The sequence below is a fragment of the Octopus bimaculoides genome, chromosome 5, assembly GCF_001194135.2.
Source record: "Octopus bimaculoides isolate UCB-OBI-ISO-001 chromosome 5, ASM119413v2, whole genome shotgun sequence".
NCBI classification, from domain to species: Eukaryota; Metazoa; Mollusca; class Cephalopoda; order Octopoda; family Octopodidae; genus Octopus; species Octopus bimaculoides.
The window spans coordinates 76,750,695-76,770,808 of record NC_068985.1 but is presented as its reverse complement, the minus strand read 5'-3'; the positions used below and the strand labels follow the sequence as shown (position 1 = coordinate 76,770,808).

The window sequence follows — 20,114 nt, the reverse complement described above, 5'->3', positions numbered from 1 at the left end:
TAGATATAGATATACATATAGTTAGGTGTGGTACAAGCAGAAATAAAGCTCAAACATAAAGTAGGACATTTTCTTTCATTATTCATCTATAAAGCTGAACAATGTGTGTTTTTAGAAAAGTAATGAATTGAAAATTACAAAAAATTTATGTATATATATATTTGAATAAAACGTGTTTATTTTTTTAACAAAGAAGGTAAATATTTCTATATGTATGAAAATAATGATACAAAATTATAGTTTTCATACGAGTTTTCCTGTGAATATATTAGTGTGTGTTTTCAAAAAGTGAGTTTTAGACAAAAATGAGAATCATTTTGCTAAGATTTTGTATAAGAAAGTTTTACTGAATGAATGTTAGGGCATGTTTTAACTAAGGAAGTTTTACAGGGCAAGGAAAACGACATTTTACTGTTTGGTCTATGCTGTCATCAGTTTCAAAGTTTAAAGTATGTTCTTTAATGCAAGTTTTAATCCATGCATGCTGTCAGAATTCTTGGAGCATCAGAAAAAATATTTTGTATTCCAGCTCTTTACATTCTGAGTTCAAATCTCTTTGAGGTTAGTAGTACTTTCAATCCCTTTGCTTAGCAAAATTAAGTACCAGTCAAGTACTGGGGTTGATGATATCAACACTGTTGCCCTCAAAAATAGCTGGAGTTGTGCCTAAATCAGAGACCAAATTCATTTGGATTTTGTTTTTATATATAAAACAAAAAATTACATAAACAAAGGTTTATATTTTGGATTCCAACCTTCCTTGCACCAAATTCCTGGATGTTTTAGCTAGAATTTATGAGAAAATTAACACACATTAGTACTTCACCTATAACCTAAAATATAACATGCAGAAACATTACCTGATACAACCCATCATGCAAATTAGCAGCAACAATATTTGAAACAGATGGACATGCTTTCACACCAGTTGGTCTGCAGATCTTGTTTTATGTTACTATTCTTGTGTCAACATTGTTCTGTTTTCATGTGTCATGTCTGTTCATCTGTTTCATAGCAGCTTATATTGATTCATTGCCAGATTGTTGGAAAGTGTTGAAATTATGATATTTGATTGTTAACTGATGAAGGGCTGGCTGTGTTTATGCTTGTTTAGTTTTTTTCTTATAAATTTTTTTTTTCATCCCTCTGTGCTACCTTTTATAGGATATATACACATAAACTATATATACGTTTATACAAAATATATAGTTTTAGGGAAAATATATATTTATCTATAAAGCTCAATTTAATTTTGATTTTTTATAAATTGATTTTAATTGAGTTTTTACCTGTAATTTTGGATTTTGTCCCTAATATTATTATACATTTATACACATATATCTAGATATATATGCATATATACATGTAGATATATGTATTCGTAGATATATTCATAGGTATACATAGATATATATGCGTACACACACAAACGCATATCTATACACACATTGCTACATACGCTTATACCAGAGTAAGCACATAAATGTGAAACAAGGTGGAAAAAAGAGTACTCAAATACCAGAGGTAGAGTAATATGCTTTATTTAAAAGCAGGAGAAATATGACAAAAGCTGTTACTCAGAGTGTCATGTTCCCGTTTGTCAGACAGTTTTGCTATATACTTATATATATGTATGTATACATATTTATGTGTGCATGTCTATATTTGTGTATATATATATATGCATGTATAGATATCTATATGTCTTACATGAAAACATGACTGTCCATGGAGGATAATTATATTACTTGGAAACAGATTTCGGTTGGTAACATTTCAGGCATCCAGCCTTATGGAATCTCTTTCAGTGAATTCCATCTGAACCATGTAAACTAGGAAAAGTGGATGTGGAAATGTTAATGGTGGTAGTGGTGAAGATGATGATGATGTGTGTGTGTGTGTGTATTTATATATTTATACTTTTGGGCGGTTTAAGTTGAATTAGCCCGCAGTTAGAAGTCATTTCAAGTTGATAAGCGTAAAATGTATAATTACCATTTTCATTTGCAGTTTATGATATGGCATTAAGAAACTTAGGTAATAAATTTTTTTGAACACAGATTTGGCACTTAGCAATAAATGAAAGTCCATGAAATGAGATTGCAATTGCAGTAGGCATTAGGGATCCTATAGTTTGAAGCATTTCGTATCATGTTCTTATTTCTCTCGTAATGCCTGGCACAACTTCATTGAAGCTTTTTTTTCAATGAAAGTCATGTATGAAAAAGAAAAGCAAAATTTGAAGACTTTAAAAAAAATAATTCAAAGTCGATTGAAATTGCATGGCTACCTGAAGATGGTTATGTGACGGAAGTGCTAACGCACAAATATTGGTGGTTTGCAGTGAATGGACATTGTAAAAACTGTATAACTGTCACAACTTGGTATAGTTATATGAAGGAAGTGCTAACGTGCAAATACTGGCGGTTTGCAGTGAATGGACATTGTAAAAGTTGTATCACTGAGAATATAATATGGATTAATTTCAGAAGCGATTGAAAAATATAAATATAATTAAAAGTTGATTTAAATTGCATGGCTGTGTGAAGAAGGAAGTGCTTAATATGCAAAGAGTTACAGTCGGTTGGCCACACACACACACACACACACATCTTCCGGTGTAAGGGAGACAATCAATTTCTGACTGTTACTTCACATAGAGTTACCTCTTTTGTCCACAATAGTAATTGTATAAGGTTTTTCTGACCTTCTGACACCAGAAGCTCCTTTACTCCATAAGTGAAAAGTCGAAAGAGTGTAGAACCATCTGTGGAATATAAGTGATGTATTTGCCAAGCGTGAACGAAATCGTATGAAAAATATTGATTTTATGTGGGATTAATGTAATAGTCAGTCACACACACACACACACATTGTCATATATATATATATATATATATATATATATATGTATTTTAATATTTTCCCTAGGCATTGTAATGCTAATAACATGGTATATGGAGCATCAGTCAAACACAGAGTGGTAATACGAAATTGGGATGTTATGAACTTCATTAGCTTACAGCTGTTTCTGCTATAAGGTGCAATGCACTCATAGTTGAGTACTTGATTAACACCCTATAGCTTCATTGGAGCTACAGACATGAAGTGTGTGTGTATGTATCTTTCATGTTTTACTTGTTTCAGTCATGAGCCATGCTTGAGCCCTACTTTGAATAACTTTTAGGTGAATGGATTGACCCCAGTGCTAATTTTCTTTTTTTAAGCTTGGTACTTAATGTGTCTGTTCCTTCTGCTAAACTATGAGGTTATGGGTATTTGAGCACACCAACACGGGTTGACAAGCAATGGTGGGTTACAAACACACACACACATACACACACATCTTATCTTTTATCTTTTACTTGTTTCAACCATTAGACTCCAACCATGCTGGGGCACTGTCTTGAAGAATTTATAGTCAAATGAATTGACCCCAGTGCTTTTGTTTTTAAGCCCGGTGCTTATTCTATCGATCACTTTTGCTGAATCACACGGTTATAGAGTCATAAACAAACAAACACTGGTTGTTAAGTGGTGCTGGTCATAGTGTGGACAAAGACACACACACACACATGATGGGCTTCTTTCAGTTTCTGTCTACCAAATCTGCTCACAAGGCTTTTGTTGGCCTGAGGCTTTAGTAGAAGAGACTTGCCTAAGGTGCCATGCAGGACTGAACCCAGAACCATGTGGTTGAGAAGCAAACTTACCCATTCTATGTATGTACTTAAATATATGGATATATTTATAAATTAACATGTTCAAAAGCATGTCTGGCCATTGGTAAATATTGCTATATTTGGTAATAGGCAAGTGTCTTGGAGGGTGTCCAGTTGTAGAAAGTTTATGGCAACAAATTCTACCTGAAGCATGCAAGCTTGAAGAATTGGACACTAATATAATGATATATGTATATGTGTGTGTGGAGAGGGTGTATGCATGTGTATATTTGTGTGTATGTGTATATGTGTGTGTGTATATATGTATGCATAGGTATGTATGCATAAGTATTTATGTATGTATATATATTATAACTAGGCTACCCGTGACCTGTTCAGTCACCAGAAAACTCTGAGTTTCCCAGCAACGGAGTTTTGTTTCGTGGTTTTTTCTTTTCCAGGTTATTTTGCATGCTTTCAATGAATATGACATCAAAATCACACATAAATGGCTCCTTTCTGCAGAAAAAAAAAGATTTGGCTACTATTTCTGGCATGCCCTGCTACCATGTAACAGGTATTTTGGGTCCTTTATCGCAAACGGCTGTTACGTGGTAGCAGGACATGCTAGAAATAGCAGCCAAATCTTTGGAGGTGAGATATGTTGAGTACACTCAAGAAAATCCAATGAAAAAAAATCATTTCACACTGAGGTTACGAACAAGTCTTTTATGAAATATTTGCTGTATTTTGAAAGTCATTTTCACTTTAAAATATTTTTTAAATATGCCAAAAGAAAGTTTTGTAATGGTATTCACTTGAAAATAATTAAAAAAACAAAACATTAAAATATTGTCTGTTTAAAGACGTCTAAAATATAAATACTGTACAAACAGCTTAAATTCTTGAAATCACATTCACTTAAAAATATTTCTAAATAATAAAATTATTGTTTAACAAAAGCAAAAATAGAAACATTTACTATAAAAAATTTATTTTTTCATTGTCAAATCACTGTCTTATAGAAAGGCAAGAGTTTCTTCCCTTTCAGGATGAAGATTATTTTCAGAATATTTTCCCATTATGCACCGTTTTGGGTATTTATACCCCAAAACTTCTAATATCTATAAAACTACTTGTCCGATTTACCCAAAACTTGTTTTATTCCATTTGTATTAACATTTCAAGGTAAACTTAATTCATTGTAAATATCCCTTTATGCACCAGTTTGGCTGGGTAACATTGCAAGCAAGCAAGATTCAGACTGACTTTTAATGTATTATAGATAATAACTAGCTGGCTCTGTGCCGTCAAAAATGACAGCTAATTGTAGTATTTTATATATAAATAAGGTACATAATAATCATAGATACAAACTTCCACATACTTCACTTGTACATGCACATGCATACGTATACTCACACAGAACTGAAACACTGTTTGATTTATCTTTTCAGCATTGAATGTTCACTGTCCCACTTCCATTGCACACACACACACACACACACACACACAAACATTCACATGACTCACTTTTACATACACACACATATACTCATGCAGAGTTGAAATGCTGTTTGATTTTTTTTTTCACTGTAGAACTTCCATTATCCCACTACCAAGTTTGGCATCACTTCTTCCTTCCTTCCTTATTCATCTATTACCCCTCCCTTTCTCATTCATATGTTGTGACGGAGAAATACATGGGTATTATTATAGTAGGATGGTAAATCAAATTAATACACCTGTCAATGTTCACATACATTCACATACTTCCCTTGTACATGCACACACATACATGTACTCACACCGAGTTGAAACACTGATTTTTTTCACCCCTTCGTTTATTATTCTTCTATTATCCCTTCTCATTCATATGTTGTGATGGAGAAAAACACAAGAGTATTATTATAGTAGAAGATGCACGATGTGCTCTTTGCCACTTCCACTCTCTCATTGCTGTTGCTTTCTCTCACTCCCTCTCAGTCAAGGCTTTTACTCTCACTACTTCTCCTTCACTGAATTACTATTTTCTCTTCTCTCCCTTCACTTATACTACTCACTCCTGTGTTTTTGGGCATAATATATATATATATATATATATATATATATATCATCATCATCATCGTTTAACGTCTGCTTTCCATGCTAGCATGGGTTGGACGATTTGACTGAGGTCTGGTGAACCAGATGGTTACACCAGGCTCCAATCTGATTTGGCAGAATTTTTACAGCTGGATGTCCTTCCTAACGCCAACCACTCCGAGAGTGTAGTGGGTGCTTTTACGTGCCATCAGCACGAAGGCCAGTTAGGTGGTACTGGCAATGGCCACACTCAAAATGGTGTATTTTACAGGCCACCTGCACAGGAGCCAGCCTAGCGGCACTGGCAATGGCCTTGTTCAAATGTCTTTTCACGTGCCAGTAAGGCGATGCTGGTAATGATCAACACATACAAATATAAAAAACACTACGATCATTATATTAGGAGATAATCCATTCTACTATAGGCACAGGGCATGGAATGAATTTTAGGGAAGGGGGCTAGTCGAGTCCATTGACCCCACTACTTTACTGAGAACATGAAGACAAACAAAATGCTACTCAGCATTTTGTCTGGTGTGCTAATGATTCTGTCAGCTTGCCATTTTAATAATAATAATCATGATTTATGATAGTGGCACAAGGCTACAGATCAGTGGGAGAATGGTGTAGTTGAATATATCGACCCCAGCATTTGCTGTTCTATTTCATTGGCCCCAAAAGATGAAAGGCAATGTCAACCTAGGCAGTGTTTGAACTCACAATTTAAAGAGACTTAAACTAAGTGCTGTAAAGTTTAATCATTCCACTGCCCTTCCTACGACAACTACTACTACTGATAATAGTTGTTACTAACATAGGAAAGAGGCTACAAATTTAGGGGCAAGAAGTGGGTAAGTCAGTTACGTCAACCACTTTCCCTCAATACCTTACTAGTACTTTGTTTTGCTGATCCTGAAAGACGAAAGGCAAAGCTGACTTTGGTGAAATTTAAACGCAGAATGTAAAGAGACATGACTCTAAACACTTACACACATTAAGGCATTTAGTTCAGCACTCCATTAATAATGATATACCTAACACAGTTGAAGCCTAAAATTTGATGGTATGGGGAGAGGGAATAGTCAACTGTATTGACTGCAAGCCACAGATCTAGTTTGTTACTTCTGGTGTTTGTCTCCTACAGATTTCCGGTTCTTTATGATAGAGATCTCTATTTTGTCCTCATAATATTTATCATCTTGAAAATATTTAGTGGAATGTTCTTTTACATTCCACACCATCTCTTGATAGTCTTTTTTTATCTTTCAGTTATATAGCATTCATTCTAAGGTCACTAGCCTGTGTTGAATGACACATTTTTCATCAGAGAAAGACTTGTCTGTCTATCTAATGTTCAAGTAGCTGATTAGTTAGTCGAAATTCATGTAGACAAATGTTGACCCATTTGCTTCATAGAACTCTAAAAACCTTGATCCTTCTTCATTTCTTGAACCATATCCATAGCCACCATGTACTCTGGGGTGCCCCTCATGGTGCTATCCAAGTTGTCCATTCAAATCACCAGTCAAGTTAACGAAGCTGCTGTCATTTGTTATTGAGATTGTTCACAAGAGGACTTTTTGCTTATCTGTCTGCCTGAACTGTGGTGTACAAATGATTGCTGTTGCTGTTGCTTTATCCACAAGTAGTATAAGCTTAACTATTCTGTTAACATGTTCCGACTACTTCACTCATGTTACTATTTATTTTTCTTTCACATGTATGCCTACTCTACCTAAACCAGTATTATTACTACACCAAAGAATTTGTACTGGTGTTCTTTGCTTGTTAGGAGTTTGGTTGAGGCTCCCTATATTCCACCTCTTGCATACATCTATACACCTCTGCTCTAGCATTACAGGTAGGTTGTCAAGTATAAAATTTGTAGAAAAGAAAAAAAAGTTTACTAATGTTTTATAAATACAAGGAATAGTTTTATTCATCAAAGTATGCACCCATATTGTCAATACACTTTTGCCATTTCAGTGGTATCTTGTCCAGTCCGGAACTGTAAAAGCCTGGCAATCTAGAGTCAATAAAATCTTGGAAGGCCTGTTTTACAGCATTGTTGGAATTAAATTTTTTTCCTATCAAAGTTATCCAAATTCTGGAAGAAGTGGTAGTCAGTGGGTGCAAGACAAGGTGAGTATGATGGATGATGGAGAACTTCCAACTCCAACTACTGTAGTTACGCCAATGTCATTTTTGTGATATGTGGTCTGATGTTATCTTGCAATAAAATAAGAGTGGATCTGTTGACTAATCTAGGCAGTTTTTTTGTAAGTTTCTGCATCATTTGGCTGCAGTATACTTGGGCTGTGATTGATGACCCCGGTTTAATGAAATCATAATGGATCACACCTGCGCCAGACCACCAAACACACACCATCAGCTTCTTTTGATGAATTTTGCTTTTTGGTATGTTTTAGTGGCTCGTCTTTGTCCAATCATTGTGCTGAACATTTATGCTTGTTGTATTGGATTTATTTCTCATCACATGATACAATTCGATTAAAAAATGATTCATTATTGTGACAAGAAAGTAGTGTAATGCAGGCTTCTAAACGTTGCTGTTTCTGATTTTCATTGAGTTCATGTGGAACCCACTTATCCACCTTTTTCACTTTACTGATTTGAACTAGGTGTGTCAATATTGTTTGCTTGCTAACACCAGAAAACAACGATAATTCATGGATACTTTGAGATGGATCTGACTCAACGGTGGTTTTCAGTTTGTCATTATCCACTTTTGTTTCTGGTCAACCGTGTTGCTCATTTGTGAGGTCAAAGTTACCAGAACGAAATTTTGCAAACCAATTTGATACTGTCTGCTGTGTAATAACATTAGAATGAAATGCTCCATTAATATTCCGAGCTGTCTGTAATTCTGTATTCCCAAGAAAGAACTCATATTTCAAAACTGTACGAATTTCCAACTTCTCCAACTCTAAACAAAAATCTAACTTCAGCCTCATTTTACTAGCTGGTATCTTCCTTCTGCTGGTACTTCACAACATTGATTGGTTGTGTTTGATCAGTTTGTCTGCAGCACTTAAGTTTCCTCTGTGTTAATTTTTATTCAAAGTTACTACTCTCTTAAATGAGTTGCCCTCACTATGGCTTATGGAGGCTAAGTCTACCCACCCTCATGCAAGTATTTATTCAGAGTTACTATTCTCTTTGGTTGGCTACTTTCATGATGGTTTGTGCAGTCCACATCTTTGTTCAGACTTGAAGTCACAGCCTCCACTGCTGAAAATCACAGTTATAAGTCATGGTGGTGGGGTTTGCGTATTCATAAGATTGAAATAACTATATCAGCAGGATTTTTACTCCTAGCAATTCTAATGACACCGGGCATGTTTGAAATAAGTGATTATACTAAATGAGAATGACTATTAGAAACCTTGGGAAGCAACCGGCAGGATGTATAGCTTCAGTGGAAGAATTAAGCAATGACAAAATAAGATTATTGAAAAATGGAATCATAGCAACAACATTGACAGGATCACCTAACTCTGAAGCTGAACCACTGCTAACATCTATAGAACTGGTAATTATAGATGTCTTTTTGTATAACGTTATCAACATGTAGATGTTTATCCTGTGTTGTCACATGATCAATCAAGGAGAGCATTCTGTTGTGGTTTCAGCATCTACTACATTGTTAAAAAAGCAAACTACTGAGCAAAAACATTCAAACAAATCTAAAACTACTAAAATGTATATGTCCCCTGATATTTTCATCACTTACCCCTTTACCATTTAAACCGGCCAAGTCTGGCCAAAATATTCTTCCTGTTTTATGTTCAAACCAGCCAGATCCAGCCTCTCACATCTATCATACTATGCCAGTCTAAAAATAAACAATCGAATCATCAATATCTCAAAGCTACAAGATAATAATGCATGATTAGTTCAAAGCAATGTGAATAAATAAGCATTACAATTGACATAGTAATCCGGATGTTAAAAGGTTAATGTTTACATTATGAATGCATTCAATCAGCTTCCTGAGTTAGCAGCGAGAGCAGTTGCCTCCAACATTAATGTCATATGTATTCAAGAACATTGATTCCTTCATGATGAGTTAGATCTCAAATATCATGATATTGGTAATGCTTAGAATCTTCTGTGTACCTCTGCATGAAAAAACTATTGTTGTATCAATTAGTGGAGTAGGTATACTTCTTAAACTACAAGCATCTAAGTCTTTAAATAAGTTTGAAAAGATTTTCCTGAGAAGATAATTGTTACTTTCAATAGCAATCTTTGTACAGCTGAGATCTCCTGCTATAGTCAGACTAATATCTGCAACAAAAAAGTTGTACATATGTCTTGGAAATTCTCATTCACTTGACAAATATCAAAGTATCAAAGGACAAGATATAGAGTATAAATTGGCTGTAATGGAAATCACAAATTTCAAAAATCCACTAAAACACCACCATTTGAACATTTTCAGGAATTTCTTTCAGAAAATGGACTATCATGCTTAAATATTATCTTTTAGAAAATGATGTTAAATTGTGGACACACATTTGCCAAAATGGCCCAAAAAGCTCAAGTTGATTACTTATTCAAAAACTGAGAGTGGAAACTGAGAAGCTTGTAGCAGTTTTTCAGGAGTACATTGTGGTTATTCAAGTTGGCCTTTGCCTGTGTGCCAATAAACATAACATCTGGCAATCTGTAATATGACTGGACTATACTAATGAATAATGAAAAAATATGCAATCAGTACAATCAAGGTCAAAAATTGATTTGAAGTGCTTGATATAGAAATCAATTGATAGTAAGGTCTTGGATTTATCCTCACAAAATCAAGTTCTAGAAACCCAAGTATAGATATTTTGAATGTGTGTATATGCTATGTCTGTATATTTGTATGTATATATATATTGTGCATAATATATCATCATCATTTTAATGTTCTTGTCCATGCCTGCACAGATCTGATGGACTTCATTGAGGCTGATTTCCTACGGCTGTATGCCTTTCCTTTCACCAACCCCTAACTTGTTTCTCAAGAAGTTAATATTTCTTAATGGCCATCAAAGAAGTGTGGAAACAAAGGACACTTGATATTACTGTGTTGCTTGTGGTCTATATTAATCTGAATTATAGTGAAGTTTGTGAATTTGGCTAAGTTTGTATGCTGTAAAGAGAAGAGGAATCTGAGGTTTCAAGGGCTGTCTCTTCATCAGAGAGAGAGAGAGATAAAAACTTGGAAATGACTTCACATTTTTGAGGCTTAATAATGGGTAGGAATCCCACTTAGGTATTGAATCTCAAAACTTCTTGTTCATCATTTATCTTGAGTCCTTTGTGACATTGATAAATCAAGTTCATACTTCAGAGGCAAACTTAAGGCTGTAGAAAATATAGCTACTGTTAATAATTCTGAATGTAGTGGACATTACAATAATATAGTTGATTGTAAGAGACACCAAAATCTCAGTTACATTGTAAAAATTGTGTATAGTATATAAGATGTAAAGTGTACACTCAAATGATGTAACCAGATTGCTGTGAAACTACATAAAATCAACTTTCAGTGTGCTATATTCATTTGTAGAATGACCAGGCTGTAACTAAATAGTGAAGTTTGTAGAATTCCTAAAATTGTATTCTGTTGCCTAAATGATATAGTTCTGGAAGAAGAAATAGTGGTGGTAAAGTAGGCAATTGCTAAATAAATATTTACCACTCTTAATTACTATAAAAATTATAAAAATCTTGCCATGTTAGTGAAAGTAGATCAGTGAGAAGTGACAGTAGCTGTGATGGTTTATGATTGCAGTATGGGGTAAATATTGTGAAAGGAAAGCAAAAATACCTCAAGCAATTCATAGTAATGAATGCATAAAATAGAAGTTTTCTTTCTCCAATAATATTATTCAGTTGGTTCAGTTGTTTGTGTTGCTAGTTCTTGTCTTCTTATTAACAGTTTTGAGTAAATAAAATACTGTTCGTTATGAATAGACTGTTGGATTGTTTCTTAGAATATATTATATTTAGTTAGAACTATATTGCATTGTCCTTCCTTAGACAATTGCTTAATTTTGTGTTGAGAAGAATATTTCAGAAGTAAATTAACTACTTAACTAACAAATGAGTTATGCATTAAGATAAGTACCTCTTGTCGTATTTCACAGTTTTGAAAGTTGCAATCATATCTCAACCTTTTTTTAGCTAGTATATTTGTTTGTAACAATTTTTTGGTTACATTGCGTCATGTTTTAAGTAAAAATTGTATTCTTTTAGTGTCCCTAAGTTGCATGTTATCTCTAATCTTTGCCTTCTTTTTTAATTGCAGTTTATTTGGTTAACACCTTCAAGTATTACATACCAACTTCAACGTGATTATTTTGAAAACAAAACAAAGCAAAAAAAATGGGGCAATTGACAAAAGAAGAAACTAAGACTGAAATTAGGAAATTACCAGAAGAAAGGACATTAGAAAGAGACCAGCAGTTTCTTTCTGGTGAGGAGGGTAATGTTAGTGAAGAAGAGGAACAACCTAAAGAATATAAAGCCCCAAACTCATTAACTGTTGGTTCTGAGTCTGATGTTCTCGAAAGGAATTTTTCAAATCTTACTATATCAGATCCCTCAATGAAATCAGTTGAATTAGCTTCTGCAGGAGAAGAATCAGAATCAGATGAGGAAACCGATGACAATTTGAACAAAGGTGAAAGCTTGAAAAGAGGTCCAACTAATGGTGTACCAGTCAGTCTTTCAAGGACTCATGAAGCTTATTTTGCCTCTTCCCAAGATCATGTGTTTACTGAGAATAAATCTAAACGATCATATGATTCTCATGATGTACAATACTATAAATACCAAAGACCTGTTTGCAAACCCTGTGAATTGAATGAGCCTTGGCTCAGCAGTAGTTTTCCAGTGACAAATGGGGGAATAATTTCAGTTAGTGGTGAAAATTATGAATCTGACAGTGCTCGAAGTACACCATATACACTCTCAGAGTGCTCAAGATCTCCTGATCAAAATGATAATCAGAGTGATCTTGCCATTTTAAATCAAGAAAATACACTGGATGATTTGATGGCTATTTTACAAGAAGATAACAATAAAAATATGTATCCCACCATATGTAAGGAGGACTTTAGTTCTTCTAAAATTTCTCATATAAAAAACATTAAAGAAACATTGAAGAATGGCTTCGAAGAATCCACTCCTAACAATATTCCAGAAACTTTTAATATAGAGGATCAATATAATAAGGCTTCACCTCCTCAGTGTGTTCCTCAGCTTCTTGATCAGCATTGTCCCAACTTTGAGATGACTGAAAGTCTAAATGTAAATATTACTGAGCAAGAAAATTTAAATCGACTGGCTGCCATTTATGAACAAATGCCAGGTCTGAAAAACCGTGGGTCAAGTTCAATGGATAAGAACGTTCAAGAACAGGTTTTGCTAAATTCTTTGAAGCAGAATGATACACCTAATGGATGTAGCATCATAAATGCTCCTCCATATATGGGCCAGCAGTTTATAGATGGTAACTTACTCAATATCTGCAGCCAAGGGCAAATTGCAATGAATGAGAGTAACCAAATCAGATCTATAAGGAATTCTGGTGGTGAAAGGAAATCTGTAATGAATATTGGCCTAGACAAATGTACCACGATAATGGGTTCTGACCACCAGTTGCAAGGCTTGCATAATTATGACCAAGAACAGATGATAAATGGAAGTGCTGGCCAACAACAACCCATAAGTGGTAGTGGCCAAAGAGTGAACAGAGTTAGTTCTGTTTGTCAAGGACTAGCTGAAATGAATACTGGTAGACCAAATCAAAATGTAATGAATACTCGTAACACAGCTGGGACTATGATAAATGCTGGTAACCAAGGTCGTATTATGATGAATCCTAATAGTCAGAATCAGGTTATAATGAATGCTGGAATCCCAAGTCAAGCCATAATGAATGCTGGAAGCCCAGTTCAGACTATAGCAAATGCTGGGAGCCCAGGTCACTCTATAGTGAATGTGGGGAGTCCAGGTCAGCCCATAATGAATGCTGGCAGCCCAGGTCAGACTCTAGTGAATGCTGGTAGCCCACATCAGACCATAATGAATGCTGGCAGCCCACATCAGACCATAATGAATGCTGGCAGCCCACATCAGACCATAATGAATGCTGGCAGCCCACATCAGAACATAATGAATGCTGGCAGCCCACATCAGAACATAATGAATGCTGGCAGCCCACGTCAGAACATAATAAATGCTGGGAGCCCTAGTCAGACCCTAGTGAATGCTGGCAGCCCAAGTCAGACTATAATGAATGCTGGCAGCCCAGGTCGGACCCTAGTGAATGCTGGCAGCCCAAGTCAGACCATTATAAATCCTGGGAGCCCTGGTCAGACCATAGTGAATGCTGGCAGCCCACATCAGAACATAAATGCTGGGAGCCCAAATCAAACCATTCTGAATGCTGACAGCCCAAGTCAAACTATTTTGAATGATGATGAACAAGAACAGATTATAATGAATGCTACCAGCCAAGCGCAGACTGTCAATATGCGGCAAAACTGGATAAATTCTCTTGAAGGGCAAAATCTGCCTTCAGTTTCGGTACCATGTACGGTAAATCCCAATAAATCCCCACTGATTTATTCCCCTGTTGCTGAACTTGTTGGACAAGGCGGTCAAGTTTATTCTTCCCAATCGCCACATGTTATAATAAATGGGACCACATCCAATCTACAAAATCCTACTGTTGTTACACAAGCACTACCTAACCAAACCACAACTCCAGGAACCTTAACATCAACAGCAGTCTCTTCTACTCCTCTCTTAGTGTTGAACCCCCCACCACTGTATATCATGTCACCTACTTCAAATGCTCTTATCCTTGTTCAAAAGCCACAAACACCAACCACAAAATCTTTACCAAAGCCAATTTTACCCAAACCTCCTGCATCAGACATCAAACCACCTTTGTCAGATGAACACGTTTTCCCAAAGCATTTCAACACTCCCAAGAAGGGAAAAGCTGTTTTCAATACTGATACTAATGGACTCAAACCAGGTTTGTTTATGCTATGTTTTTAGATTATTTGTTATTGTAAATGTTTTTTTTTAATTTAAAAAAAAAGAATAAGAATAATTATCAATAAGATGGCAAGCTGACAAAATTGTTTGAATGTTGAAAAAATACCTTTGATGATTTTTTGTTTGTTTTTGGTTTTGGTTTTGTATATTCTGAATTCAAATCTCAAGGTGGTCAAGCTTTGGCTTTCATATTTTTGGAGTTGTTAAAATAAAGTACCAGTCTAGTACTGGGGTCATCTACCCTCATTTCCCCTCAGAATTGCTGGCCCTGTGTCTAATCAGAAATTATGTATTGTTACAATATTTGTTCTGGCTTCTGACTCTTAAATTTCTGAGTTCAAAGCTCACTTAAATTAACTTTACCTTTCATTCTTTTCGGGGTCAATAAAATAAAATACAGTGCAACTCTTGGAGTTGATTATAATTGACTATCCCCTCCCCCAAGTTTTAGGTCTTCTGAGTTCAAATTCCATCAAGGTCAACTTTACTTTCCATTCTTTCAGGGGTCAGAAAAATATTTCTTGAAACAAGAGTTAGTTATACTTTGGACATATTGCTTTCATGATTTTGGAGTTGTTAAAATAAAGTCCCAGTTTAGTACTGGGGTAATCTACCCCTGCCACTCCCCCCAAATTGCAGGCCCTGTGCCTAAATCAGAAATAGAAATGTTTTAAGGTTAACAACAATGTTAACCTTTAATTAACTAAAATCTCCATTGCTAGTGAATATGTTTAATGGAAAATATGTATAGAAGTATTCAGAGTTAATGAGAATGTTTGAGACTAAGAAATATGTTTATGGTTAACAAATACTGTGTGAAAATTTTAAACAGTATTAACAGATCCTAGTATTGCTATTTTCTTGAATGTGCCTGTATCTACCTTTATTGGTAATTTGTCAGTGTCCTTACAGAAATGGTTGTGTATCAGTTCAGTTGCGCCTAGTTCACCATGTTTTTACTTAAACAGCTGTTGTTTGTTCCTTCTCGAGCCATGCTTGGCTCATAAGGGCTGGTTTCCTGGTTTCATTGGCATATAGGTTCCCCACCTGGATGGGACGCTGGTCCATTGCAGGTGAGTTGCTAGATGCAGGAGGAAAGAGCAAGAGAAAATTGTGGCGAAAGAGTCAGCAGAAGTTTGCCATTACCTTCTGCCGGAGCTGTGTGGAGCTTGGGTGTTTTGCTCATAAACACATACATTGCTTGGTCTGAAATTCGAACCTGCAATCCCTCGACCACGAGTCTGCTGCTCTAACCCCTAGGTCATGTGCTTCCACAATTAAACAGCTAGGTTAGTATAATTCCTTAGCTTTTCAGCTTACCCCTGCACAATGTTTAGTCATTTGGTGTTGCTCTGTGCCAATGTCAGTATTATTATGTTGTCATTTTTTAAGACAGACGAAAGTTCATATGAGTACCAGAGAGATTGAAGATTATTATTATTATGAAGAAGGCGGTGAGCTGGCAGAATCATTAGCACACCAGGCTAATGCTTAGTGGCATTTTGTCTGTCCTTACATTCTGAGTTCAAATTCCGTTGAGGTCGGCTTTGCCTTTCATCCTTTCAGGGTCGATAAATTAGAGGTACCAGTGAAACACTAAGGTCGATATAATCGACTAGTCCCTTCCCCTGAAATTTCAGGCCTTGTGCCTTTAGTAGAAAGGATTATCATTATTATTATTATTATTATCATTATTATTATTATGATGAAGGTGGCAAGCTGGCAGAATTGTTAGCATGCCAAATAAAATGCTCAGTAGTATTCCGTTCATCTTATGTTCTGAGTTCAAATTCTACCGAGGTTGATTTTGCCTTTCATCCTTTTGGGGTTGATAAATTAAGTACTAATGAAACCCTGAGGTGAACTGGCAGAATTGTTAGCATGCTGGGCAAAATGCCTAGTGGCATTTCGTCTGTCATTATGTTCTGTGTTCAAATTCTGCCAAGGTTAACTTTACCTTTCATCCTTTTGGGGTCGATAAATTAAGTGCCAGTTGCATACTGGGGTTTATCTAATCGACTGGCCCCCTCCCCGCAAAATTCAGGCCTTGTTCCTTTAGAAGAAATGATTGTTATTATTAGTAGTAAAGTGGGGAGCTGGCAGAATCGTTAGCATGCTGAGCAAAATGCTTAGTGGCATTTTGTCTGTCCTTGTGTTCTGAGTTCAAATTCTGCTGAGGTTGACTTTGCCTTTCATCATTTCAGGGTCAATAAATTACTGGTGAAACACTGGGGTCAGTGTAATCAACTAGTTCCCTCCCCACCAAATTCCAGACCTTGTGCCTTCAGTAGAAAGGATTATTATTATTAAGGTGGCGAGTTGGTGGACTTTGTCTTCACATTGAGTTCAGATTTCATCGACTTTGCCTTTTGTATGAAGTATGAAACATAGTGTTTCAAAGACTACATTATCCAGTGTGTTCTTCAGTTTTTAAAACTGGTTGGCTGTTATTTGGGTCTGATTTGGCTGCTATTTCTGCCAGGTCAAGTGACTAGAGGTTTCCTTGTTGCTTTAGTGGGCTGTAATGTTTTGTTTAGAGGTGTGTCTTTCATATAAAACAAACAACAAATTTTCTTACAATTGTTTAGTCTTGAAATTCTGTCAGACTCCTATTTAAGAGCTAATTAAATATATTATTGGTAAGATTCCACAAATCTGTACTATGGTAATGTCTATGGTTTTCATTTTTCATATCGGCATGGATAAATAATTTCAATAGTCAAGATAGTAATGCATTGAAATGTCTTATAGTTTATTGGCATTGTTCATATTTCTAGCCATTATCACTAAGTGCACTCATGATTCAGTTTTGTATCCTGTGTGCTCATTGTTTTCGAATATCAAAAACATTTGTGCTTCATCAAGATTAAGGAAGATAGCTACTTTAGAAAGGAATAGTAGATATGTATTTGCTAAATCAGTTTCATGTTTGACTGGATATTTGGTAATGCTTATAACGGTATTTGTTAGGCACTTGTATGTATCATTGTTATTATTGTTAGAGCACTGGATAGCAGAAATTAGTAGCACATTCTTCTAGTGTCAATAAAATAATGTTGAAGTTAATCCTTTCAGCTTTACCCCTTCTCATCAAAACTCAGAAGCTTGTGCCCAACTTGGAAATTGTTATTGTTTTTGTTCAGATAATTTCTAACATATGTACAAGGTCCAGTATTTGATTAGTACTTTATTTGATTGACCCTGAAGGAATGAGAGGTGAAGTCAACCTTGGTAGGATCTGAACCCAGAATATAAAGAGTCAGAACACATGCCATAAGGCATATTTGTCCAACATTCTAATGATTCTGTTAATACCTGCTCCAACTTAACAAAATATAATCAATGCTACATTCTTTTCCAGATGTTTTGTGGTTGGGCAATATTTATCCATTTCTGGGTATTTGATGAAGCTGAGAGTGATGGAAAACAATAGTTTAGATAGTGTTTAATATTCATTATAGGAAGCATTAAAAAGCTAAGGCTAAGTAAAAGTAATAAAGATATGTTAGCTAATATTGTTTTATTCCTCATTGACTTAATTCTAGTTAACTTTATAAGCATTCCCTGCATTATATATGTTAGCATCTACTCAACTACTCAAGTTTTTACTTTGACCTAGAAGCTTAGTATATTTAAATATAATCTGGTTTTTACTTCTGAATAACAGACTAGTCACATTCTTATTTGTTGCTGTGTTTGTTGGTATTGTAAGTTCATTTGCATAATATATATTACAGCTTATTCTAAATGCTGTTGATTAGTTATAACTTTTTAGTGAATTGAGTCCATCCTCTACTTTTAACTCACTTCATTTACTGCACTTTATTTAAGTCATCCACATTTTTAATGTCCTTAGGGAGCAAGCTGGTAGAATCATTAGCACATTGGGCAAAATACTTAGTGTCATTTTGTCTGTCTTTATGTTCTGAATTCAAATTCTGCCAAGGTTGACTTTTACCTCTCGTCCTTTCGGGGTTGATGTAATTGACTTAGCCCCTCCCCTAAACCTGCTGGTTTTGTGCTAATATTTGAAATCAATATTTTTAATGCCCTTGGAGAAGTATGAATGTCACGATTCTGTTTTCTCATAAGTTAATGCTGATGACCTATTTGACTAGATTCATCACACCTAAACTATCACTCAAATTAGAAAGTTCTATCTTCCTTCCATTAGATTTAATACAGATATAGTGTAATATATTTTTCTTAATTAGCTTAATGCATTAAGATATCTATATTCGCAAATTGTTGCTCAGCTATGAGAAGTGCCTTGGCTTAAATCAGGCACGGACAACTTTTTTTGAGAAGTGGGCCATATGAAACATGGCCCATTATTAGATGGGCATCACTACTAAAAAAAAAAATTTGAGGCTAATTTTCCATTAGGCATGTCATTCAAAAAGTCCTGTGCACCACAGATTGTCCATGGCTGGTTTAAATATTCTTTTACAAATATCCCCAGTCATTTGAAAACATACTTTGGATAATATGCTCAATACACTGATTCTTGAGTGCCTTTCCCTGTTTTCCTTTGTGTCCCATTTTTTACTGCAGACTTAGGCCTGTAGAGATTCAAGTCAGGTGTTAAGTGCAGCAATTGTACCTGTCTGGGAAGGTTTGCAAAGATCATAGGCACTGTCTCCACTCTCTCCTAACTTAACATAAAAATAAAATAAATTCCTTATCCAAATATAAATTCTTTTGTTTCATCTTTTCCTTTCTGTATATTGTTTTTCAAGGTACATCTCATCAGACAATAGCTCGCCGCTGTGTTGCTTCCAGGACTGATGAGGAACTGCTTGCTATTGACTCTGATGGCAACAACTATCTCCATGCTGCTGTGTGCGTAACTGATGTTAACATGGTTAAAGCTCTTCTTGAGAGAATTAAACGGATAAAAAAAATTGAAATAATTAATGACTGCAATTCTTTAAACCAAGTAAGTTTTCTCTTCACAACTTCATTATATTTTTTAAAATATCCAATTCATCTTCTCTTATAGGCACAGGTGCATCTTTTGATCATCTTGTAAAGAAAGAAAAATCTAGTTTCAATAAACCTACATGAAATATATCTTTCATAAGCATTCTGAAACATGTCAACTCAAACATCTGTTTAGCTTTGTCTTTGAAACAAGCCTTTTTTTTTTAATCATTTTCAACTTCTCGGTGGTAAGTAGCTTGCTTACCAACCACATGTTTCCAGGTTCAGTCCCACTGCGTGGCACCTTGGGCAAGTGTCTTCTGCTATAGCCTTGGGCTAACAAAAGCCTTGTGAGTGGAT

General features: G+C 35.3%; 1 protein-coding gene across 4 annotated transcripts in view; it reads left to right on the top strand.

Moving 5' to 3' along the window:
• Positions 1-20,114, top strand: part of LOC106877231 (uncharacterized) — a 44,095-nt gene that overhangs the window by 18,336 nt on the left and 5,645 nt on the right. For 2 of the 4 annotated variants that reach the window (XM_052967800.1, XM_052967799.1), the window contains 3 exons: positions 7,734-7,889; positions 12,067-14,808; positions 19,571-19,770. In XM_052967800.1, coding sequence (XP_052823760.1) covers positions 12,144-14,808; positions 19,571-19,770 — 2,865 coding nt within the window. In that variant the 5' untranslated portion in view covers positions 7,734-7,889; positions 12,067-12,143. The remainder of the gene's footprint in view (positions 1-7,733; positions 7,890-12,066; positions 14,809-19,570; positions 19,771-20,114) is intronic. The other 2 variants (XM_014926092.2, XM_014926091.2) reach the window with 1 other exon arrangement.